The sequence below is a fragment of the Tupaia chinensis genome, unplaced genomic scaffold, assembly GCF_000334495.1.
Source record: "Tupaia chinensis unplaced genomic scaffold, TupChi_1.0 Scaffold000207_1, whole genome shotgun sequence".
NCBI classification, from domain to species: domain Eukaryota; kingdom Metazoa; phylum Chordata; class Mammalia; order Scandentia; family Tupaiidae; genus Tupaia; species Tupaia belangeri.
The window spans coordinates 3,695,171-3,721,413 of record NW_006159682.1 but is presented as its reverse complement, the minus strand read 5'-3'; the positions used below and the strand labels follow the sequence as shown (position 1 = coordinate 3,721,413).

Genomic DNA, 26,243 nt, shown 5'->3' with positions numbered 1-26,243 from the left:
TGGCGTAACGGCTATGTTTCTGGACTCCCATGCAGTCGACCGTGGTTTAGGTCCCGGACTTAAACTCACACTGGGCACATGTATGTGCGTGCCCAAGGTCCTAAGAGGAGAATGGAGGAGAGGGACTGAGGAGTAGCCATTCCCCTGGGGGTAATTTCTTGCTTTCTATCTCTCTGTCTCTCTGTTTTTCTGGCGAGTGCATGTGCCCTATAGCAAAAACCTCTCAAATATTTCACAGAACTTGAATGAAGTTGTAGAAAAGGATGGGAGACTAAGCTGTCACTTACTGCAGCTTTTAATTTTGAGTGTATGAATACTATTTTTAGTCCATGAACATTTTACAATTAATCTATCCAAACTCCTGCCAACAAACATTTCAATTATTTCCAATTACTTTATTATGAACAACACTACAAGTGAGCATTCTTAAGAAAAGTTTTCTAGAGAGAGTATATCTCTAAGATATACACTCAGGTCATAAGCTTTGAGGATCTTTGCCTTTACTAAATATTAATAACTCTAGTAATGCAGATAGCATAGCAGTTATGTCACTGGATCCCCACATGGGCGACCCCAGTTAGAGTCCCAGACCAGGAGGCCTGCAAATCACACCAGGCACGTGTGCATGTGCCTATGTGCCCAATATCCTGGGAGGAGAATGGAGAAGGGGTTGCAGCATGGCCATCCCCCCAGGGGGGTTATTTCTCCTTTCCCTCCCTGTTTCTCTCTGGCAAGCACATATGCCTTAAGGCAAAATCCTCTAAAAAAAAAAAAATCTGAATTGTAATTAATTCAGTTTATGTGGTATAGCAATATACATGAGTTTCCAATGTCTCACGCCTTTGATATTGTCTGTTTTATTATGTTTTTGTACCAGCCTAACAGCTGTAAAAATAAAATCACATGGTTATTTTAATTTGGATTTCTCTAAGTGCCATGAGATCTTTTCAAATGTGCCATAGTCACTCCTTTAAAAAGTAAAAGTGTCCATAATATTTTTAGTTTAAAATATTTTGTGAATCAATAAAATATGGGGAAAAATTTAGTATGGAAGGGAGAGGGGGAAAGGAAAAAAGTAAGAGTATGCTTAATTGAGAAAAAAATGAGAAGCTATTTGCAGATAAGTTATAGAGTAATATCTTTGGCTTGACTGACATGCATAGCATAGCATTTGTGCTGAAAAAAGAAATGTTGTACACTGTAAAGATGTGATTAAATAGAAATAAATTAATTAATTTTAAAAAAAAGAAAAGTGAAAAAAAGACAGACAAATGGGATGGGAATGGGGCAGGAAGAAGAATGGGAAGATGAAAACAGAGAGACTAAAAAACAATATAAGGCAAAATAACAATTATGGGTGATACATGCATGGGTTTTGTTACATTTTCGTTTGGATTTATAAAATGTGGACCAGCAGATGGCAAAATGGTCACATCACTGGACTCCCACGTAGTTGACCCCCACCCCCTTCCAGTCTCAGACACAGCAGCTTAAAACTGAAGCTGGGTGCACGTGTGTGTGTGTGTGTGTGTGTGTGTGTTCCCAAAATCCCAAGAAGTGACTGGAAGAGAGGGGACTGCAGTGTGACCATCCCCCCTGGGGGGGGTGGTTTCTCACTTTCTGTCTTTTCAGCAAGCACACACGCCCTATAGCAAAAATCTCTCTTAAAAACAAAAACACGAAAAAAAAACCCACAATTTTACAAGACAATTAAGCTTTATACCAAATTAAACTTTGAATTAGTTTTTTACATGTAATATGTTGAAGGTTTTGTGGTGGTTTTGACAACGAACATGCATCAAAAACTGACTCAGAAAACAGTAAGCACTTACTCGAAGGCCAGAAATCCTCCTCATGGTAACCTGGCGGTTTGAATCATGGTGTCCAGAAATTTGATTTGGACCCGGGAACATGAAATCTCGTGTATTTTCATCATATGTAGACAGTGTTTCACCCACTACAAGAAAGATAGCCTATGATTCAAATTGTAACAAAGTATTTTGCTTCTAAATAGAAACAAAGATGTCAAGTATGACATATGTATTTCCTGACGCCTTATGGAATTCTTGCTTCAGAGTCATGCTTATTTTCTATGAAAGGAAAATTAAAACAGATTATGTTAAGTGGATTAACACATTTGCTTTTTTGAGAAATAGACAATGTGTTAGTAATTCTCATCCCCTTAAGAATGGGGATATCCATGTAAAATTAGTGAGTACCTATGAGTCCCTGGGGGAATAGAAATGTCTTTTTAGAAACATCACGTTGGTCGGCCAGCCCTGCAGTGCAGTGGTTAAGTGCTGTGCTTTGGCAGCCAGATCCCACAGGAATGACCAGAGTTTGAATTCCAACCCTGGGAACCTGAAAAATACATTTGGTGCAAATGTGTGCATGTCCAAAATCTTGATGGGATGTAGAACAGGAGGAAAAAGGACTGCAGAATTCCATGGGAGGGTTCTCGCTCTCTCTCACTGTCTCTCTCTCTCTCTCTAGTGAGTGTATGCACATCCTTTGGCAATTTACAAAAAATAGATTTCTTCTATAATCATAGAACTCAATGTCGGAAGTAAAACTATCCTTTATATTTTAACTCTACCTCCTCCAGATATCTGTAATGTTTAGTCTGTAAGTAGTATTTTATTTCCCAGAACCAGTAGGTGCCATGGTGGTTAAGGTGCTGGACTCCCACATGGCTGACCATGGTTTGAATCCCAGACCTAGCAACTTGCTTTTTCACCTTCCCTCTTTCTATCTCTCTCTGATTAAATTCAAAAAATAATAATGATAATAAATAAAATTAAACAAATATTTTTAAAAGATTTTATTTCCTTCCATTCCCATAGCCCATGCACAGAAATAGAGATAACTATTTTATCAATAAGAAACATATAGTATTAGGAAAAAAACGTAAAAGTCAATTTTTATGACTATCACAAAATATCCTAGAATGATGTTATTTTCCAACTTTAATTATCGCTATTCGGTTTCAGAATAATGCACTCAAGTGACGCCCATGGTAATTTTTCTTTATTGTGCTGCTCTAATACTATCTTTCACATAGCAAATCTATTGTAGAAATCCTATCTTGTTCTTCATTTAGGATAAAGAGAGAAATATATTTTAAAAAAAGAAAACAAAAATTCATTGAAACGATTTCCCATGTCAATTATCAATATTTAATACAGTACCTGGTGGAACTAGCTGTATCAACTCAAACACTGCTGTATCATCTGAAAGTTTAAAAAAAATTCTTTAAATGAACAAAATAATAATAAACAAAAATTAGTTACTTCACCACAGAAGACTCTAAAAGCCAATGTATTCACTACACTAATATGGAGACCTCACATATCTTAATAGATTATGTACATTTTTATAAATATAAGTCATACTGATTTCTTAAGTACAGTACTATGTACAACTAGGAATAATATAATACTCTTATACTTTTACTGTGTCTTAAATATTCACATATCTTAATAGATTATGTACATTTTTATAAATATGTCACATTGATTTCTTAAGCACAGTACTATGTACAACTAGGAATAATATAATACTCTTATACTTTTACTGTGTCTTAAATATTTAATAACAAATTTATAAAAGTAGGAATAGAATTATGCCCTTTCTAACTTCTACAAAACCATGAAAAAACCATAATCTCCTTTAAATTTTGCCACCCTTGGGGTGGCGGCAGGTAGTGGTGAAGTCTACATTCTAGGAGGCTGACCCACACGGGGAGGTTCTGGATCTATCACTGGAGATCTCCCTGAGGACGAGCAGAATATGCACATGCCCGCGTGATCTGGGACGGAGTCAAATGCTTTGTTAAGACCCTGTCTATTAAGTTGTTCACCCTCTCTCTTTTTCTCTACCTTTTCCTCTTACCTCTTATTCTCAGAAGAAATAAATTAACTTCAAGAAAAAAGAAAACTTTCTGCCATTTTCATCCAATGGAAATCTCAATCATTTAACCTTCTACCTATATATTTAAGCCATGACTACTTCTTGTAGGCTTTGACTTGGGGCTGTATACAGAGAAAAGATAGATATGGCCCTTTTTCTAAAGTAGCTTAAATTCCATTGAGAAGACAAACAATAAGTGAAATAAAAACACAATTATATAATTACAAACTACAAATATAATTAAGACATTATAGCTAGTGCTAGGAAAAAGTATAATAAAAGACTTAATCTAGTAAGGTAGTCAGTAAAGGCTTGTCTGAGGAATGCTCTTGGAATGCTCCTAAATAATGATCTATGGCATGAAGAAGTTTTGAAAGTTCAGGAACCAAGAAAGTAGAATTTTCAAAGCAGAACAACACTTAGGAAGACTTCAAATAGGACACAGCAGAGTAATCTCAGATTAGGTAATTCAAAACATACTTTTTGCTAAAATCAACTGAAGACCTAACAAGTTTAAAACTCCATATAAAAAAGAAACCCTGAGAGATAAGACTGGCATTTAAGGCTGTTTTTCCTTGCTGTTAACTGGTAACGCTAGTAGAGGCAGCTAAGAGATTGAGAAACAGAACAGTTTTTGTAACTTATGAAGTAGAAGAAGGAAAATTAGAGTATAGCTTTGAGAAGAGAAGGAAAGGAGATCTGAAGACAAGGGGCAATGCCTTGGTAGGTGGCTGAGCTGTAGGTGTGGATAATTGATCAACTATAACAGTAATGGGAAAACGAAAACTATTGGGTCATCGGAAAGTCCTGATACATTTTTGCATAGAAAAACAGAAAAATGCGTCATGACTTTCTCGACAACCTAATAGACTTCCAGGAACTAAGGGCCAAATTTTAATCATTCCAAATCCCGCCTGAATTAAGATGATCCAGAATTGCTAATACCCCATAGCAATCTGCTAAACAATTATAAATCCTACCTAAAGCTTCAAATTATTTATAAAATTTTTATAAAGTCTGGCATTTAAACAAAACCAACAAGGTATATAGAAAAATTAATAATTGAAGTTTTTAAAAGAGAGAGAAATACCAGGAAATACAAGTAGGCCAATGAAGATCCAGAAAACTGAATGATCATACAAAGATCTAAAATACACCTAATAGGGTTTCCGATTTCTGGCCTGGCATAAGGTTAGAAGTCTTCATTCCATCCTAACAAGTAAAAAGCTGAAATTAACTCTTCTTGAACCTCATCGGAGAAATGAGGTCACAGGACAAACCACTGTCCCAAAAAACTGGGGAGGCAAATATCTTACCAGAGCATAAGCAGGAACCTCGGTGTGAATCAGCGGCAGGATAGCTAAACTTGAACTATAATTGATAAATTGCTGTAGGCTAGAGACCAGCAAATGACATTAATGGTTCCATTATTGGACTCCCACATATCAACCGTGGTTCAATTCCCAGACCCAGCAGCTTAAAGCTCATCATGCCAGGCATGTGTGCATGAGTGCCCAAAATCCTGAGAGGAGAAGGGATTATGTGGCCATTCCCTGGGGAGTGATTTCTCACATATTGTCTCTGTCTCTCTCTGTCTCTCCGGGGAGTACATGCACCCTATAGCAAAAATCTCCCTTTAAAAAATATGCTGGAGGCTGAGTGTGAACAAGCTAGGAGATAAAAACCCCAGAGTGGGACAAGTCAGTGGTGGGGTGGCTAAGGCAGCTGGATTCCACACGGTCAACTAGGCAATTTGAGTCCTGGACCCAGAAGCTTGAAAAATGTACCAGGGACATGTGTGTGTGTACTCAGAATCTAAAAGTAGAGAGAAATGGAGGAGAAGGGACTGTAGCATGGCCATCCCCATGAGGGTTATTTTCTCATTTTCTCCCCCCACACCCCCATCTCTCTCTCCATCTCTCTCTGGTGAGCTCACGTGCCCCCTGGCAAATAAAAAAACAAAAACAAGAACAAAAGCTCTAGAGTGACCCAACTACAGAGGGACTTCACATTTTTGTAATTTTTACCTCCTGAACCTCTACCTGGTCCTCACTATAAATATCAGGGGAAAAATCCCCTCATACTTCTAGCAGAGAGTAAGGAAAGAAATCACTTGGAAGTATGCCAGACCGTTCTGTTTTCCTAACAAGGCTTGCCCTCTGAAGAAACTATCTTACTGCAGCTTAACCTGCTGAGATTGTACCAGAGCCTAAACTACCTGGGGAGGGAAAGAGCCACCGGCAGCCAGCCCTAGGCCTGTATGTGAGGAAGGAAAGCACCCAATTCCAGCTGCCTTTAGTCTTTTCCATGAGAAAAGTGAAATAGCCAATGACCTCCCAGTCTAGTTTTCCACACTGGGGAAGAGAAATACTGTCCAGCTCCTTTTAGGCATTCTGTCCTAACAAAGGGTTCAAAAACTGAGAAGCACTAGTGAAGTTCACAATCCAAGGGCAAAGGCTTACCAAAAGATGACAGAACACTCACGTCTCCTCACATCTGACCCATACATTTCCCCCAGAGCCCCTTTACTCCAAACATGTTGTCTTGCTTTCAGCAAATAAGTACAAAGTATGCTAAAAGTCAATGAACACAGTTTGAAGAAACTGAACAAATATCAGAGCCAGAGTCTGATATGGCAGGAATGTTTAAATAATCAAATCAGGAATTTAAAAAATAAAAAACTGTAATTCGCTAAAGAACCTAAGGAGGAAAATTAACAAAATGCAAAAGTAGATCACATAAGTAAAAAGATGAAATTTTTAAGGATCAAGATAAAGGTGAAAAGCACAGTAACAAAGATGAAGAATGCCTTTGTTGAGCTCATTAGCAGACAAGACACAGCTGAGGAAAGAGTCGCAAAGCTTGAGGATATGACAACAAAAACGTCCAAACTACAAAGAGAGAAAAGACCAAATAAAATAAATACAACAGAATATCCAAGAACTGTGAGTGCACTACAAAAGGTGTAATACGGACATAATTAAAATACTGGGAGGAGAAAAAACAAAGGAACAGAAATATTGGAAGCAGTAATAGGGAATTTCCCAAATTAATATCAGACATGAAACCAAACATACAGGAAAGTCAGAGAACACCAACTAGGATAAATGTCCAAAAAATTACACTTAGGCATATCATCTGCAAACTTCAGAAAATCAAATATAAAGGAAATGTCTTTAAAAAAAAAAAAACAGAAGAGAAAAAAACACTTTATCTATAGAACATAAAAATTATATCTGACTTCTCCTCAGAAAAGATGAAAGAAAAGAACGGAGTGAAATATTTTAAATGTTAAAGAGAAAAAAAAATCTAGAATTCTGTACTCTGCAAAATTATCCTTTAACAGTTATTTGGCACACAAACAATAATTGACCACAGCCTAGTAGTGAAGAGAGCTGGATCTCCACGGCTGGCCGCAATTCCAATTCTGGGGACCAGCCAGTGGCGTGACGTTTAGGGACACTGGACTCCCTCATGGCTGACCACAGTTTGAGTCCCAGACCTGGTGGCTTGCTTTCTCATTTTCCTCTCTCTCTTGCTGTCTTGCTCTGTCCCTCTCTGTTCAAATTAAATAAATAAAGCTTAATAAAATAATAATTTTTTAAAATTCTGGCCCAGTGACTTGAAAAACTGACTGGGGGCATGGGTATGTGTGTCCGAAGTCATGACAAAATGAAAAAATGGAGAAGGAATTGCAGTTTGATCACACCCCACTGGGGGAGTGTGGTGCTTTCTTCTTCCCTCTCTCTCTCTTTCCCGCTCTGTTTCTCTTTCTCTGGCAAGTGAACACACCCTCTAGCAATTAAAAAAAAATTGAGGGACTTGGTTTTCAGAAGACCTATCTTGCAAGAGACATTAACAGACCTTTTTTTCAGAGAGAAGGAAATTGATATATTTAGATCAGAAATTAAGGTCCACAGGTCAGCCTGTGGCATGGAGGTCAAGGTGCTGGATTCTGACACAACCAACCATGGTGTGAGTCCCAATCCCACCAGCTTGAAAATCATGCTGAGCACATGTACTTATGTGCCCAAAATCCCCAGAGGAGAATGGAGGACATGGGATCATGGCATGCCCATCCCCCAGGGAGTGATTTCTCACTTTCCCTCTCTGCCTCTCTCCAGTGAGCACACACCCTATAGCAAGAACTTAAAAAAAAAAAAAAAAAAGTAAAGTGGGAGAGAGAAGGAAGGAGGGAAGAATCGAAGGAAAGCAAGAAAGAAAATGGAAAATAAAACCAGTATCACTCACTACAATGACTAAAATTTAAAATGCTGGTAATGTTAAGAGTTGACAAGAATGTGGAGAACGAGAACACTATCAATGGTGGGGAGAGTATGTGTTAGCAGAGCAACATTGGGAAATTGTTTGGCATTATCTACTCACACTGATCTTCAGATCCAGCAATCCCACTTCCAGGAGTGCAAGCACGTGGGCACCAAGCGTCCATAGCAACATTATTCATAATAGTAAGAACCAGAAAGAACCTAAATGCCCATCAATGACTATAAAGGGCTAGGTGGTGGCATAGTGGTTAAGACAGCTGGATCCCACATGGCCAACTGTATGTTTCAAGTCCTAGATGCTGTGACTTGAAAAATAAACTGGGCACGAATATATACGTACCCAAATTCCCAAAAGGAGGGAGAAATGGAGGAGGAGGGATTATGACAAGACCATTCCCTGTAGCAGGTGCTTTCTCACTCATCCTCCACCCTTTGGCAAGTTTAAACACACACACACACACACACACACACACACACACACACACATGGAGTAAATAGATTTTGGTATAGTCACGTGAAATATACAACAATACAGATGAATGAATTGCAGTTACCACAACACAAAATTTCTTAAACAAACAAAATACTGAGTGAGAAACTCAAGCACAAAAGAATGCACATTATGATTCCATTTATTCCATGTTCGAAAATAGGCAAAAGTAAACCACAAAATTAGGTATTAAGATAGAAAGTTTTTTTGTGAGGCAGAGGAACAGAGAGGCAGTATTAGGGAGGCTTTCTCTAGTTCTGGCCATGGTCTACTTCTTGACACAGGTGTGGTGACACAGGTGTTCAGTTACAGTCATCAGTCGTCATGGGGGATAGGCTCCATGATGGCCAGTGGATGTCTGAAACCGCAGATAGTACCAAACCCTCTATACAAGCCGTCTCCGACTCACAATGGTTTGACTTGCAAGCTTTTGACTACCTGATAGTGTAGAAGCAATACACATACAGTAAAAACATACTTTGAATTTTGACCTTTTCCGGGGTTAGCAGTGTACTTATGCTACTCTCTCACAGTGCAGTGACAGCTAGCTGCAGCTTCCAGTCAGTCACACGACCACAAGGGTCAACAGCCAATACTTTCGACTGTATACGTCACCAATGTTTCTGGATATAATTTTGCCCACTGCAGGCTAATGTAAGCATTCTGAGCATATACGGGTTCACTGGGAACATATAACCCCATAATAAGTTGAGGAACATCTGTAGATACATACCTATAATAAAGTTTAAATATAAATTAAGCACAGTAAGAAATTAATTCAACCAAAACAAAAAAGACTTGCATGAAAAGTAACACAAGAGGGACTAGCAGTTAGTATAATGGCTATGTCGCTGGACTCCCATGTAGACGTGTACAGTTGAAAGTATTGGTTGTTTACCCTTGTGGTCGCATCCCGGACCCTGTGGCTTGAAACTCACGCTGGGAGCATGTGCGTGCGTGCCCAAGATCCAAAGAGGAGAACGGAGGAGAAGGGATTGTGGCGTGGCCATCCCCCCTGGGGGGTGATTTCTCACTTTCTGTCTGTCTCTCTCTGTCTGGTGAGCGCACATGCCCTATAGCAAAAACCTCTCAAAAAAAAAAAAAAAAGTAACATAACAGGCCCAGCCCAGTCTATATGGGGGAGACCTAGCACTGAGGCTAATTGGAGGGCACATGGGCTAAAAAGCTGAATGACCTAATATTGACATCCCCTGTAGGGAAGGAATAGCAGACTGACCAATCAGAACAGTACCAGTTTCAAACCAATGTGACAGCTGCTTAAGATGACCAATCGGAGCTGCACAGGCTTCAATCCATCCAGGGGCACAGTGGATAAACAGACCTTGCTAAATACTTGAATGGGAAGTATTTCTTTGTAAAATCCCTCCCTGGGCCTCCCAGGGGCACAGTGGTTGGGAAAGATGGATCCCATATGGCCCACTGCAGATGGACTATTGGACCCATTGGTCTGGGGGCACCCTGAACACACAAGCTCATGTGTATGAATGCCCAAAATCCCAAGAGGAGAATGGAGAGGAGGGGACTGTGGCATGGCCATCCACCCTGGGGGAAGAAATGCTTTCTTACTTTCCTTTTCTCTTTCTCCCTCTGGTGAGCACATGTGCCCTATCATAAAAAATAAATAAATAAATTTTACAAAACTATTCCCACACCCATGTGGGGAGACAGCCTTTTGAGCAAACCTAGTAGTCTCCTGAATGACATAACTCATAATAAAGTAGGATATTAAATGGACAAAATGGATGTGTACCTGTTTTGAGAGCAAGTAGAAAACATATGAGAAATATTTAAACTCTCATTTTCTATAATGAAAAGTAGAAATAATATCTAAAACTGAAAAGTCAAAATGCTGCAGATAAGATAAAATCATGATAGATATTAAGGTGAGTACAAAGAAAAACAATTTCTTAAAGGCCATAGGGCGTGTACGCTCAAAAGAGACAGAGATCAATGAAAGAGATAAAATGAGAAATCCAGCCCCTCCAAGGGGAGATGGCCACAGTGCGATCCCTTCTCCTCCATTCTCCTCCTGAGATCTGGGGCTCACACACACCAGGTATGATTTTTTTAAGCCAGGCCCAGGACTCAAACCATGGTTGACCATGTGAAGTCCAGCACCTTAATAAACCATGCCACGGGCTGGCCCAAAAACCCAATTGTTAAAAATTGAAAAGTAGTTTCTGAAGGAGTGGGGAATCGTGGGGGAGAGGGATGTTACAGGACTGCTATTTTCTGTAATAAGCTTTGTAGATAATTGATAATTCTGATTTAAAGAAAAATAACTATGACTGATTAAAAATAATATAATTTCTATATAAGTAGAAAGTGAATTTTAAAATGTAAGGTTATTAGGGACCAACAGATGGCATAAAGTTTCCATTACTGGACTCCCATGTAGTTGACCGCAGTACGAGTCCTGGATCTGGCAGCTTAAAATTCACGCCAGGAGCGGGACTGCAGATGGCACAGTTGTTATGTTGCTGGACTCCCACACAGTTGACAACAGTTTGAGTCCTGGATCTGGGGGCTTAAAACTCATGCCAGGCCCCTGTGTGTGTGTGTGCCCAAAATCCCAACAGGAGAATAATGGAAAAGGGACTGCAATGTGGCCATTCCCCTAGGGGATGATTTCTCTGTCTCTAGCAAGTGCATGTCCCTGATAATAAAAATCTCTCTCAAAAACAAAATAAAACAAAACAAATAAACAAAAAACAAAACAAAACAAAAATCTCATGTCAGGTGTGAGCACATGCATGTCCAAGATCCTAGGAGGAGAATGGAGGAAAAAGGATTTCAGTATAGCCATCCCCCTGCCCTGGGGATGGGGTAGGGTGATTTTTGCTTTCTATCTGTCTCTCCCTCTCTCTCCTGCAAGCGAATGCACCTTATAGCAAAAATCTCTCCAAAAGTAAAAAAAAAAAAAAAAGTAAGGCATTAATACTTGTGTGTGTGTGTGTGTGTGTGTGTGTGCGTGCGTAATCTAGTCTGGGAGATAGTCCTATAGAATAATATGTAAGGCAAAAATAATTTCACGAAGAAAACTGAAAGACTAAGAATAAAGCCAAAGAAGAGAATAGTCCTTTTACAAAGGATTTGAGCAAAAAGAAAGTACTCCACTTCAGCCAGAATCATTCAAAAGGAGCCAAACACATAATCAGAACATAACCAATAAAACATTCATCGAAATAGATGAGGGCCAGTGGTAGCATGGTGATTAAGGCAGCTGGATCCCACATGGCTGACTATGCAGTTCATGTCCTAGTAGGGCAGCTTGGAAAACAGGCCAGGAGCATGTGTGTATGTATGCCCAAAATCCTAAAAGGAGGTAGAATTGGAGAAGGATTGTGGTGTGACCATACCTCATGGAATGTATTTTCTAACTTTCCCTCTTTCTCTCTTTCTCTCTCCAATGAGCACATGAGCCCTCTAGCAAAAACAATGTTTTTAATTAGACAAGTATTTCATATTCTCAGATGTCATTACTGAGAAGAATTTATAGTGGAAAAAATAAATGTAGCTATTAAAATATTTCCAAATATAACTACTTCTTAAATTCCCATGAGTTTGCTAAAAGTAAATTTAAAATATCAATGATCTCAGAAGGAATATAATATTTTAGGAGTATAACATTTTAAAAGAAAGAGTTTAAATAGAAAACAAATTTAAAGATTTGTGTCGATATACCATACACCTTCTGAATTTACCGGCAACACCGTAAGTAAGTCATGCAAGTTGAAGTGATGAACTAAACAACATAGATTACACTGTAAATGAAATTCTTCATCTGCAAAGAACTGGCCTAAAAATTAATTACCTGAGTTTGTAAGTTATTACATACAGACTCAGAGGGGGAGAAAAAGGAAACGTTCTAGTTTCTTTGAGCAATATTCCGTCCCTTTAAAAAAATATATTTTAGCAAAAAATATTTCAAAAAGGAGATAATTCTGGGAAGATGTCAGAGTAGTAAGCACCTCAAATCGATCATCCCACCTAACAACTACACTGGCAAAGTCTGTCCGATGTACTATTTTGGAGCACTGCAGTCTATTGACGACTTGCAAGTACCAGGGGAAGGCTTAATCTATAAATTACAGTCAATTTTAGTTAGCTGCAGATCCTAGCACAGTAGCCACCGCCCACCCCGACCCCTAATCCCTAACCCATAGCAGGTAGATTTATACTCTTTCTAGGAGTAAAGTGCACACACTTACAGAAGCCAGGGTGGAAAACAAACAAACAAAAAACCCTATCCTCCAAATATTGAGGATCTGTCTGATTTCTGCCTTGGATTACAGATATGCAGAAAAAGAAGTCTGTTACCATTACTGCTGAAACTCTCCCCCAATTATGGCAATACTGCCCTCCCCACTCAGACTAAAATGATATCCAGGAGGTTTAAAGGGCCAGCACTGGCCTCCCCTTCATTTTTCTCTATTTCCTCTTTTGGGAGGTAGGTATTAAAGACAAGGACATTCAAAATCCACTGTATCTTCAGGGACAATTAAGAGTGGCCATACGTGCACAGCGAGAGGCTCAAAATAGACTGGAAAGAATACATTATGTACAAGGATGCACTAAACAACTATTTATAAAAGTAAAAGAATAGGGAAAAAATGTGCCTCGATAGGAAATTTTTTAACCACCATTGAGTTTGACGAATCTATTGTTATTTTAGTAAAGACATTCATCTCAGTTGTTTTTCTCTCCCACCTTGACCTTAGGTTAATATTTCATTTGGGTCAAGAAAATAATGTAGAAGAGGAATGTTATTTTAACACATAATAATATGGACCAAAATGGACAGTTTGCTACATAAAAGTTAAAGTTAAATTCATGTATCCAGATATAATTAAATCATGTAAGAACTAATAGTTATACACATTTCCATTGTTTTACTTGGGACTTAATCTAAACTTAAACGCAAGTGAACAGTGTTAGGAATATACATAGGCTGCTTCTCGGGATTCACGACCTATTTTAAAAGCTCAGTGAGTAGTTACCATCAATGTAATGGTCTGAAGCTGTCTCCAAATTTCACATTGCTGGAATTTTCAGGGAAATCATTATACACTGTATGTTTTAGTCTGCGGCCATGCTTTTAGAGATGCATATAACTGTCATATTAAAAAGAAAATTCACATACAATAGAAAAATACATAAACAAGAGCCCTACAATACACAAATCTAACAAGTATACGTGGTGAGAGATTCCATGAAATATGTTTGAAGATGCATTTTCTTTCCATTTTTGGTACCTAAAGTGTGCTTCTGAGAGGCCACTGGTCAAAATATATATATGTAAAATAAGTCATGTAAGTGTACTAAAAAAATTGCACCAAAATAAACCTGTACTTAACTCCATTTTTCCATCAGCCTTCTAAAGTACCTTCATACACATATAATGAAGTATTATTCACCTTTAAAAAGAAAATAAATTCTTGGGACCAGCATATGGTGCAATGATTATGTCATTAGACTCCCATGTAGTCAACTGCTGTTCAAGACCCAGATCCAGCAGCTTAAAACTCACACCAGGTTAAAATTCATGTGTGTGCATGCATGCCCTAAATCCCAAGAGGAGAATAGAGGAGAAAGGAGGAGAAGGGATTTCAGTGTGGCCATTCCCCCTGGGGTAGAGGGTGACTTCTTGCTTTCTGTCTCTCTGGTGAGGGCACATGCTCTATAGCAAAACTCTCTCTAAAAAAAAAGAAAAGAAAAGAAATTCTGACATGCTAAACATAGATGAAAAAAATGATAAATACAGTATGGTTCCATTATAAGATACGTAGAGTATTCAAAATCATAGAGACAGAAAGTAGAATGGTGGTTGGTAGGGGCTGGAAGGAGGGGGAAGTGTTATTTTAGTGGGTACAGAGTTTCAATTTTATAAGATGAAGAATTATGAAGATGTGTGGTATGAAGAATTATGAAGATGTGTGGTGGTGATAGTTACACAAAATTACAAATGTATCCAATACCACTGAACTGTACACTTAAAAATGATTAAGGTGGCAAATTTTATGCAATGTATATTTTATTGCAATAAAAAATACTTCAGAGGAAAAGACATTAAATTATTAAAGGGGAAGCTTTATAGAGAACTAATGCTGCTAGAAACCTACCAGTAAGTTAAACATAAACTACAGCCACTGGAAAACACAGTATAATTAATCTCGTTTTACAGCTGTCCTTTATCTTATAAATAAGGACAATTTTCCTCCTTCCTCTGTAAAAAGAAATCTTGTTTTCACATGTACTTTTAGTGAGTTACAAATGAAATGTACTATAATACTCGAGAAATACTAGTTACACTTAACAAATCAAAAAGGTATAGTAAATACTTATAAAAAAAAATAAAGAGGGTCAAGGTACTATTAACTCTTTGTACCAGTAAAACAACTGCTACAATAATTTCCTTTAAATGCCAATTTGGAATATATTTGCTATTATGGATTTAAGATGTGAATCCTGGCTCCTACCATCTCTCCTGAGGATTAAGTCAGGAATATTCTCATTTACAGAGTTGGAAGGATTTATTATCAGTCCTCAGATCATCACCCACAAGTATTTTAACTAGCCTAGACGTCAGGTAAGTACTAATTCCTGGAAGCTGAGAAGCAGGAGCTCTAATGAAACTGCTACTTTTCCACACAGACAAGAGATCTCAATAGGGATACCCTGCAATCTACTACAGTATAAATAAAAATCTTATCTCCTCTTTATTCAAATGTTGAAGGGAATGAGGTCAGAACAGCTATTCCATTATAAATTCTTATATACAAAACTTATTTCCTAATCAAGGGATTATAACACCACAAGCATCAGTCTCAGTAGGATAGTCCCAACAGTCATAAACACAGTAATGAGAGGCAGTTATATAATATATTTATGATACTTTATTTAGCTCCTTGGATAAATCTTTGTGTGGGCCAGGCACTGCTATATGCAGTAGAGATACAGCTGTGAAAACAGGAAAAGTCTCTGCTCTTATAAGACTATCATTCTAGTAAAACAGAAAACAATAAATATCAGAAAAAGAGGACCATTAATACCATTTTGCCCTGGGCAGTAGCCTGTTCATATCTTTTGTTTTGGCAGAAATATTAATAGCATACCCTGTAAACATTTTTTTTTAATTTATCTCTTCTATGAGAGAGGAGAGAGAGAGAAAGGGAATGAGAGAGAGACAGAGAAAATCAAATAATTTCAGAAGAGTCTCATGCTGCCATTCTCCCCTCAGTCTTCCCAGTCAGTCGGGCCCAGGGGTACAAATGAAAATGGCATATACAAGTTGAGCCAGGAACCAAATTTCTACCTACCATCTGGCTTCCAGCACTGCAGGGTGACACACTAACACTGTGTCATCACAGCTGGGCCTAGAGCAGACTCTTTCACTCTTAAAATATCCTAGTGTAGAAGACATCTCTAAGGATAATGGGACAGAGATTAAGACATGTTGGTAAGGAAAGGCCTCTCTGATTATGAAGATGAATTTGAAAAATGACTAAATAAGTGAGTGAGCAAGCCACACACATGTCTAGAGGAAAAGCTTTCCAGGCAGTGTATCTATAGCAGAGTGTGTGTGTGTGTGTGTGTGTGTGTGCACGTGTGTGTGTCGGTCTGCTTATCTATAAAGAGAATCCATAACTTCTAGTGGCAAAGGATGAAAATCCAGTTTGTTTGTTTGTTTCTTCATTTTCTTAAGAGAGATTTTTGCTATAGGGCACATGCACTCACCAGAGAGAGAGAGAGAAAGAGAGAGAGCACAAAAAATCACTCCCCCTGCCAAGGGAGATGACCACATCACAATCCTATCTCCTTCATTCTCCTCTTGGGATCTTGGGCACCAGGTCTGGGACTTGAATCACAGTCAACTAAGTGGGAGTCCAGTGACATAGCCATTATATTACCTGCTGGTCCCAAAAATCCAGTTTTAAAAGAGAAGTCTGTGAAATAAAAATCCCCTTCATTCTCTTTCTTGCCAAAAAATGGTTCCCAGGGTATCTGTTAGGCATAACTAATTTTATTCTGGTAGATGCCAGGATTAAAGCCATTTCCCTGAAGAGATTATCTTCTCTATGAATATAAAACTGCTTTATTATGACTTAATACCACTGACATTCAGTATCATTTTATATATCATTAATAAATATTTCCCTAGAGCCTGACATGTTTCTGGATCTTTGGAGTTTCCTTAAAGGTAAAGCTACAGTGTGAAATGGAGCTGGCGAGTTCTACAATGATACCAGTAGACATAACAGTAATAGTACAAGACAACCAACGATAAGCAAGGGACTGGGTGATTACTGAGATCATGATCTGGTTTTGGTTCATTTATTTTTAAAATAAATTCATAATTTAATTCCATCATTCCTTTTAAAAAATTGTTTTTCTTTATTCATAAGAAAGTCTGTGCATGTGAGAATAAGAAAAAAAGAACTCTCCACAGGGACTGATCGTGCCTTCCGATCCTGGCACACACGTTCACATGTGCCCAGCATGTTTCAGGTAGCCCAGGCCAGGGATCTGAATCACAGTTGCCATGTGGAACTTAGCTTCTCTTGAGCAGTGACCTACTACTGTGCTACACAGCTGGCTTCTGAGGACTGGTCTGCGGTCACTCAAGAATCTGACCATTTGTCAGCGTCCAGTTTACAGGGTCTCAGGAGCCCTGTGGGCATTTGGACCATGTTTAATTTGCTTTTAGTTGATGTATTCTTAAGTAATACATTTTGAATTTATGACAGATAGACAAGCATACATTAGTTTTGTATTTTAGACAATGAGAAAATATAAATATGACTTAAAATTCCAGTAGTAGAAGAGGTTCATTAAAATTCTGTTAGATTTTTAATATGGATTCAGTAACTTCCTTTACTTATGATGTTTTTCTTTGTTTCCATTAGGATAAAGCCAAGCTACTTTACTTCTTTGGGCTCAAGTTGTAGTTTGTTTAAATAGGCTGTTTCTACCATTTCTCCTATCACTCTGTTTAAATTTAAAGGCTTAGTACTATGGAGGCTCGCTCATGAGGGACATCTGTGAGCTGCCTCTAAAGCATCCATTCCCCTCCTCTTTCTATCCATTAGAGATGATGTGGCTCTTGGAAAGCTGACACAGGTTTCACTTGAACCAAAGGTAGAACATGCGTAGGCCCAATCAGCAGCATACTACCACCTCCTTCGTACTCTGATGAGGGAGTGGATCTTTTTTTTTTGGGGGGGGGGTTAGGGATTGGATCTTTTTTGGGGGTGGGGTTGTTAAGAATTGTTTTTATGTTTTTGTTTTTGTTTTTGCTATAGGGCACGTACACTTGTAGGAGAGACAGAGAGGCAGAAAGTGAGAAATCACCACCCAGAGGGGATGGCCATGCTGCAATCCTTTCTCCTCCATTTACTCTCAGGATTTTGGGCACACATGCACACGCATCCAGCGTGAGTTTCAAGCTGCTGGGTCCAGGACTCGAACAGTGGTGGACCATATGGGAGTCCAATGCCTTAACCACCATACCACCTGCTGGCCCCAAGAATTTGATCATTTTAAGAAAGCAGTTCTCCTCCAATTTATCTCTAGATTTAATACTATTCCTATCAACACTATTTTCAGTTAACACTTTTCATATCTAATTCCCAGGCAGCTTTTATGTAGTAATGAACAAGCTGACCTTAAAATGTGTATGGTATGTTATTCCACTCCTGCGTGTCTACCCAATGGACAGGAGAATTCTCAGTTGGAAAAGGGCTCGCACGACTATATTTATTGCAGCACTATTCACAATTGCTAAGACATAGAACCAACCCAAGTGTCCACAAACGGATGAGTGAATTGAAAAAGTGTGGCACATATTCTCCATGGAATATTATTAAGCCATAAAAAAGAACAAGGCCCTGGAATTTGCTAGAAAGTGGATGAACATGGAAGATTTGTTGCTGAGTGAAGCAAGTCAGGCTATGAAAGAGAGACATTATATGTCTCCATCTAATACATACAAACTGTCTGCACTCTATGGTAGAGACTGAAAGACTGGAGGACATAAAAGCATTAAAAATTGTTATAGACACTAGAGACAAAGTGGAAGGAGAGTGTGGGAGGGAAGAGTGCAGGAATGAAAACTAGGGGAAAAAATGGAGAGAGACGATATTTGTGGGACATAGACATAGTTTGTTATCTGTTAATGAAGATGTGTATAATATTCTCAACTGGACTGAGATGTGTATCATGCTGGGTAAAATCTCTTTACAATCTAAATGATGTACAGCGATTGAATGCATAAAAAATAATAATGATAATAATGATCCTTTAAAAAAAAAGCATGTGGTATGCAAAGGGCCCAGAAAAAAAATTGAAGGGCTTATACAATCTTACTTCAAAACTTACAAAAAATTAATCAAAGTAGTGGTATTGACATAGGATAGATATAGATAAATGAGGTCGATTAGACAGTCCAGAAGTAAACCTTTACAATTATTTTTTCTTTTTCTTTTTCTTTTTTTTTTTGGAGAGGTTTGTGCCATAGGGCATGTGTGTTTGCCAGACAGACAGAGAGAGACAGAGAGACCAAAAGTGAGAAATCACCCCCCAGAGGGGATGGCCACACCGCAATCCCTTCTCCTCCATTCTCCTCTCGGGATCTTGGGCACGCACACACACATACCCGGCATGAGTTTTAAGCCACTGGGTCCGGGACGCGAACCACGGTCGACTACATGGGAGTCCAGCATTACGCTAGCTGCTGGTCCCACAATTATATTTCATTGGTTTTAAGCAAAGGTACAAAGATAATTCAATGAAGGAAAGGATGATCTTTTCAACACATGGTATCACAACAAATGGATAGCCATATTAAAAAAAAAATACACATCTTTACCTTGCACCAGACCTAAGAATTAATTCGAAATATATTATAGGCCTAAATGTAAGACCATGGTTTGAGTCCTGGACTAGGTAGCTTGAAAATCATGCCAAGTGTGTGTGTGTGTGTGTGTGTGTGTGTGTGTGTGTGTGTGTGTGTACCCAAAAATCCCATGAGGAGAATGGAGGAGAAGGGATGGTTATGTGTGGCCATCCCCAGGGGGATGATTTCTCACTTTCCCTCTCACTTTCTCTCTCTCCGGCAAGTGCACACACCCTATAGAAAAAAAAGAGAGAGAGAGAGAGAGAGAAAGAAACACTAGTATACACATATGCACACATAAAACTTATGAGCTAAATAGCCAAATTATAATGTGTAAACTACATTTTTACTAGATTTTAATTTTTAACTGTAAAATGATATTTTCATGGGGCCAGGTGGTAGCACAGTGGAAATGCAACCTATGTGGCAAAGTCTTAGGCTCATGTCTTAGGACCTCACTGTAGGTGTCAGGCAAGTGCACAGGTGCCCATGATCTGGGCTGAGCTGGCATGAAAGAAAGAAATCTTTTTTTTAAGAGATTTTTGTTATAGGGTGCATGTGCATATCAGAGAGACAGAGAAACAGATAGAAATTAAGAAATCACACCCCAGGGGGTAGGGCCATGCTGCAATCCCTTCTCCTCCAGTCTCCTTTCAGAATATTAGGCAAACACTTGCAACCAATGTGAGTCCCAAGCCACCAGGTCTGGGACTCAAGCCACAGTCAACTACGTGGGAGTCCAGTGACATAACCATTACACCATTTGGTCCCTAAATAAATAAACATGTGAGTCCCAAGACGCCACGTCTGGGACTTGAACCACAGTCAACTACACGGGAGTCCGGTGACATAATCATTATACCATTCGGTCCCTAAACAAATAAACTTTTTAAAAAGGACATTTTGTGAACAACTGGGGAACTCTGAATAATGACTACGTATTTGATTATTTTTTTTTTTGAAGGAGATTTTTGCTATGGGACACGTGCATTCATTGGAGAGATAGAGAGACAGAAAGCAAGAAATCACTCCCCATTGGGGCCAGCAGTTAGCATAATGGCTATGTTGCTGGACTCCCATGTAGTCGACTGTGGTTCGCATCCTGGACCCAGTGGCTTAAAATTCATGTCGGGTGCATGTGCGTGTGTGCCCAAGATCCCAAGAGGAAAATGGAGAAGAAGGGATTGTAGCGTGGCCATCCCCCACTGAGGGGGTGATTTCTCGCTTTCTATCTCTCTGTCTGTCTCTGTCTGTCTGGCGAGTGCACGCGCCCTATAGCAAAAAAAAAAAAATCTCAAAAAAAAAAGAAATAACTCACTGGGGAGATGGCCACGCCACAATCCCTTCTCTTCCAGTCTCCTCTTGGGATCTGGGGCATGTACACACACACACACAGCATGAGTTTTAAGATGCCAGGTCTGGGACTGGAACCGCAGTCGACTATGTAACCAGAAATGTAACCATTACACCATTTGCTGGTCCCAGTATTTGATTTTATTAATAAATTGTTAACTTCAGGGGCCGGCAGGTGGCAGGGTGGTTAAGGGTGCTGGACTCCCACATCACTGACCATGGTTTGAGACCCAGACCTGGAGGCTTGCTTTCTCACTTTCCCTCTCTCTCCCCAATCACCCTCTCACTTCTGTTCTTGCTCTGTCCCTCTCTGATCAAATCAAAATAAATAAAGTTTAAAAAAAGGTTTTTTTTTTTTTAGAGAGTTTTGTTATAGGGAGCATGCACTAGCCAGAAAGACAGAGACAGAGAGACAGAGAGACAGAAAGCGAGAAATCACCCCCCCTCCCCCCCCCCGGGAGGATGGACATGCTGCAATTCCTTCTCCTCCATTCTCCTCTTGGGATCTTGGGCACACACGCACACGCGTCCTGCGTGAGTTTAAGCCACTGGATCCGGGACTCAAACCACAGTCGACTCCATGAGAGTCCAGCGACACAGCCCTTACGCTCACCCCAAAAAATTATTTTAAAAAAAAAGAAAAAAATTATTAATTTCTTTTTTTTTCTTTTTGTGAAGAGGTTTTTTGTCATTGTGGTACTTACATTTATTTATATTTAATTGTCATATATCTTATGCCATATAATATAGTTTTTCAAAACATGTATGTAGTGTGTGATAATCAAATCAAGGGTATTATTATATACTTCAATTTCAATAGAGACCCTTATATTCTTGTGTCTGTTAAATGCTTTTCTGCAGAACCCCTTCCATTCCCCCACTAGCTACTACCCTTTCATACAGTCTCTGTTATCTACACTTGTCCTCCCTACTATTACGTCTTAGAATCTTCCAATTTCTGTCACAGAGTACAGACATGTGATATATATTGAGTGAAGACATATCGTATTTGTCCTTCATAGTCTGGCTTATTTCACTTAGCATTTAATCTAGATTCATCCATTTTTGAATCAAATGACCATCTTGCTGTTCTTTATGGTCTAGTATTATTCCACTGTATACATATGTTATGTATTTTTAATCAGTTATTGAGCACTTAGGTTGATTCCATGTCTTAACCGTGAATAATGATCCAATAAACATAGATGTGAAGGTGTATTTCTGACTTAGTGTCTTCTTATCTTTTAGGTAAATACCAAGGATTGAGATTACTGGTCATATGGTAGTTCTATTTGTACATTTTAAGGAATGTCCTTTTTGTTTCCCCTACAGTGACTATAATACTTTACATTCCCACCAGCATTTCCCTCTTTCATCTGATTGCATTGGCTAGGACTTCTAATACTAAGCTGAAAAGAAGTGGAGAAAGTGAAGAGTCTTGCCTTGTTTCAGTTTTAGTGGAAAAGTGGAAAGTTTTTTCTCATACAGAATGATGTTAGCTATTGGTTTGTCATACATAGCTTTAATTGTGTTAAGAAATCAATCTTTTATACCTATTTTGTTGAGAGTCTTTAGTCATGAACGGATGTTGTATTTTATCCAATATTTTTTCTGCATCAATTGATATGATCATGTGGTTTATCTTTCCTTATGTTAATATGATGTTTTGCATATGTTGAACCATCTTTGCATTCCTGTAATACAGCCCTATTTGGCCATGATGTATAATCTTTTTAATGTATTTCTGGACTCAACTTGCTAGTATTTTATTGAGGAGTCTTGCATATGTATTCATCAGGGATATTGGTCCACAGTTTTCATTTTTTGTTATGTCCTTGTCCGCTTTTGGTATCAAGGTGATGGAGATTTTATAGAATGAGTTTGGGAAGGTTCTTTCCATTTGGGTATTTTGAAATATTTTTCCATGCAAAAATGTGTCATTACTTTCCCGATGAGGAGATTTAGAATTAATTCTTCTCTAAAAGTTTTCTAGAATTCAAAAGTGAGACTACCTGGATCAGGATTTTCCCTTGTTGGGAAACTATTTATAATTGATTGATCTCATTGTTATTAGTCTATTCAGGCTTTCTATTTCTTTCTGATTCAATCAAGGAATATTGTATGTATTCAGAAATTTTTCCATGTCATCTAAGTTTTCTACAAAAGCTTATTGGCATCAAGTTACTCATAGTAGTTATTTGTGTTTTTGTAATATCCATTTCAATATTGCCTGTTTCATTATCAATTTTATTTATCTGGTTCATTTCTATTTTTCTTTGTTAGTCTAGCTAACCAGATAAATAAAATTGATAATGAAACAGGCATTTCATCTAAGTTTTCTACAAAAGCTTATCAGCATAAAGGTGCTCTGAAGAAAAAGGGTTAGGATTACAGCATAAGTAAACCTCATTGGAAGGTCCTTACTCTCACTGTCTCACTCTCTCTAATGCATGTGCATGTGCCCTCTGGCATAAAATAAATAAATGAATGAAGATAGGGTAGAGGAAGGTCAACTAGAAAAGGATACTAAAAAGTTAAATATTAGTGGCTGGGTGGGTTTGACAGGTGGTTAAGGGAGCTAAACTCCCACATGGCTGACTGTGGTTCAAGTCCCAAACCTGGCACCTCTCTCTCTCTCTCTCTCTCTCTCAGTGTGTGTGTGTGTGTCTCTCTCTGGTCAAAATTAAAAAATAATGATAATAAATAATTCTTTAAAAAATTATGTATCAATGGTTGGGAAGAGACCTAAGAGAAGAACTGAATCAGGGAAATCAGGAAGAAAGTTTCCAAATAATAATAACCACTGTGTACTCTTCTTACAGTCCCCAAATTTCAAATCAAATAAGAAAAAAGCATTATTTTTAACAGAATAATTTAAAAATGAAAGAAATGATAATATTCATTTTATCTAAGATACACATTTTTTCCCAAACGACTGAAAAAAATAATACATACACCCACTGGTACCAACTAAACTGACATCCACCTAGTCTACCACAGTGGAAGATACAGTAAGCATCAAGTGGTAGAACAGCTATAAAAAGAATCAATAAGACACTGACACTGGCCATAAGAGTTCTCTGGAGAAGAGTCACTAAATTATAAGCTCAATAGAGATAGACAGTGGGCAAGCCCAGTTCCTCCTTATATACCCAGATTCTTTTTTCTTTTTTTTTTTTTTTTTTTTGAGAGGTTTTTTTTTGCTATAGGGCGCTTGCACTCGCCAGACAGACAGAGAGAGACAGAGAGACAGAAAGAGAGAAATCACCCCTCGGGGGGGCTGGCCACGCCTCAATCCCTTCTCCTCCGTTCTCCTCTCGGGATCTTGGGCACGCACGCACACGCACCCACCCGGCATGAGTTTTAAGCCACCGGGTCCAGGACGTGAACCGCGGTCGACAACATGGGAGTCCAGCAACATAGCCCTTACACTAATTGCTGGTCCCGATATATACCCAGATTCTAACATGCCTGGCACCATGCTTCTATATCTAGAGTCCCAGTGGGCAGGGGCACATGGCCTTTGAGCCACAGTCATAGATTAGAGCAATCAGGTGAACCCAGAGTCCTTTCTAATTAGAGGGATAAATAACAGCCTTCCATTTCATATACGAGACTGAATAACTTAGTTCCAAGTGTGTATTTTTGCATTGCTGCTCTCACAAAGAGTGGATAGCTTTTTATAACTGTTCTCTACTACTATGAAGAGTTTACTGTTATCCATTGTTTTGGGGGAAAAAAAAAACTTTATCTCTTTCAATAATTTATTAACAAAATGAATGTAAAACAAAATGTAAATGCAGATATATATATTTTAAGCTACCATTACTTTGATCGTCTATTACTCACTCTCTTGATTTGCAATACATTGAAGTTAAAGATATAATTCTGTTTTCAGGGCAAAGTCCCATTTACTGTGAATTTCTACACTTACATCACAAATACTCAATATCATCTTAATCAATAAAATGTTTAAATAAGTTTCTCTTTGTTTTCCATAGACCAAGAATAGAAAAAGGAATCATTCCCAGCCTCTCGGTAGCACATATATTACTTTATTATTTCCAAGTATATTCTAAAATTCTAAAAACTGGAAAAAATTTCAGCTTGAGGTTTTTATAAGCAATTATTGTTTGTTTATTTGCCAGCTCAAGATTTTAAAAATGCAATCACTTTGATTTAATCCAGAATTTAAAGAGCATAAGGGTGATAAATTCTAAAATGTCTGTGAATCAGATAGTAAAAAGTTAAGGACTTACATTCGAGCTGTGCAACCACATCTCCAGGATCCACTGCTTCAGGGAACACCTACAGAAGGGCAGGAGGAAGCAGGATGGGGAAGAGGAAGGGAAAAGAAGATATTAATTAGACCATCTTTCTTTTCTCCCTTTCATTCCCAAAATATCATTCACCAACCTAAGAAACTTCTTATATTATTGGGAATTGTCTCTTCCTCTCTGCTTCCCATAATCACTACGAAAGACTGTACTAATAAACAAACTTTACTGCCCGCTCTGTGTCTCTCTAGCTTCATCTGCTAGCTCTCCTCCCCTTGTTACCATGATCATACTGGACTTCTTGGTGTTCCCCCAACTGTGAAGCTTATTTACAATAAGGTCTTTATTTTTCTATTCTTCTACTTCTAAACCTACAAATAACTGAAACTGTCTCATAATTCAGGCTCACTGAAAAGTCATTGCCTTCTGGGACCAGCAGTTAGCGTAATGGCTATGTTGCTGGACTCCCATGTAGTCGACTGTGGTTCGCGTCCCGGACCTGGAGGCTTAAACTCACGCTGGGTACGTGTGCGTGCATGCCCAAGATCCCAAGAGGAGAATGGAGGAGAAGGGATTTCGGCATGGCCATCCCCCCTGGGGGGTGATTTCTCACTTTCTGTCTCTCTGTCTCTCTCTGTCTGTCTGGCGAGCACACGCACCCTATAGCAAAAATCTCTCCAAAAAAAAAAAAAAAAAAAGTAAAAATAAAAATAAAAGTCATTGCCTTTTCTGACCATCCTGGACAACTCCCCTAGCCCCTCCCTTTATACTCTTCATGTTCTTATCACTATCTAATATTAATCACAGACTATTTAGTTCTTGTCTCTTTCTCCTTGTACAAAGAAAGCTCTGAGAAGGGAGGATTTGGCCTTGTTTACCATGTATCTTCAATGCTTAAACAGTCCATGGAATAGAGCAGGTATTGGCTACTTATTTGGGGGGGGGCAAAAAAAAGGATAAAGGAAGGAGGCAGGAAGGCAAAAAGGGAGGGGAAGAGGATAAAGGAAGTAGGG

The 26,243-nt window shown here is 38.6% G+C and overlaps 1 protein-coding gene across 3 annotated transcripts in view; it reads right to left on the bottom strand.

Annotated features, from left to right (window-relative positions):
- The window catches only part of SPATA6 (spermatogenesis associated 6), a 133,218-nt gene that overhangs the window by 79,988 nt on the left and 26,987 nt on the right, over positions 1–26,243 (bottom strand). For 2 of the 3 annotated variants that reach the window (XM_027771351.1, XM_006147267.1), the window contains exons 3-5: positions 25,213–25,261; positions 3,189–3,230; positions 1,833–1,957 (exon numbers count right to left, since the gene is read on the bottom strand). In XM_027771351.1, coding sequence (XP_027627152.1) covers positions 1,833–1,957; positions 3,189–3,230; positions 25,213–25,261 — 216 coding nt within the window. The remainder of the gene's footprint in view (positions 1–1,832; positions 1,958–3,188; positions 3,231–25,212; positions 25,262–26,243) is intronic. The other variant, XM_027771352.1, reaches the window with a different exon arrangement.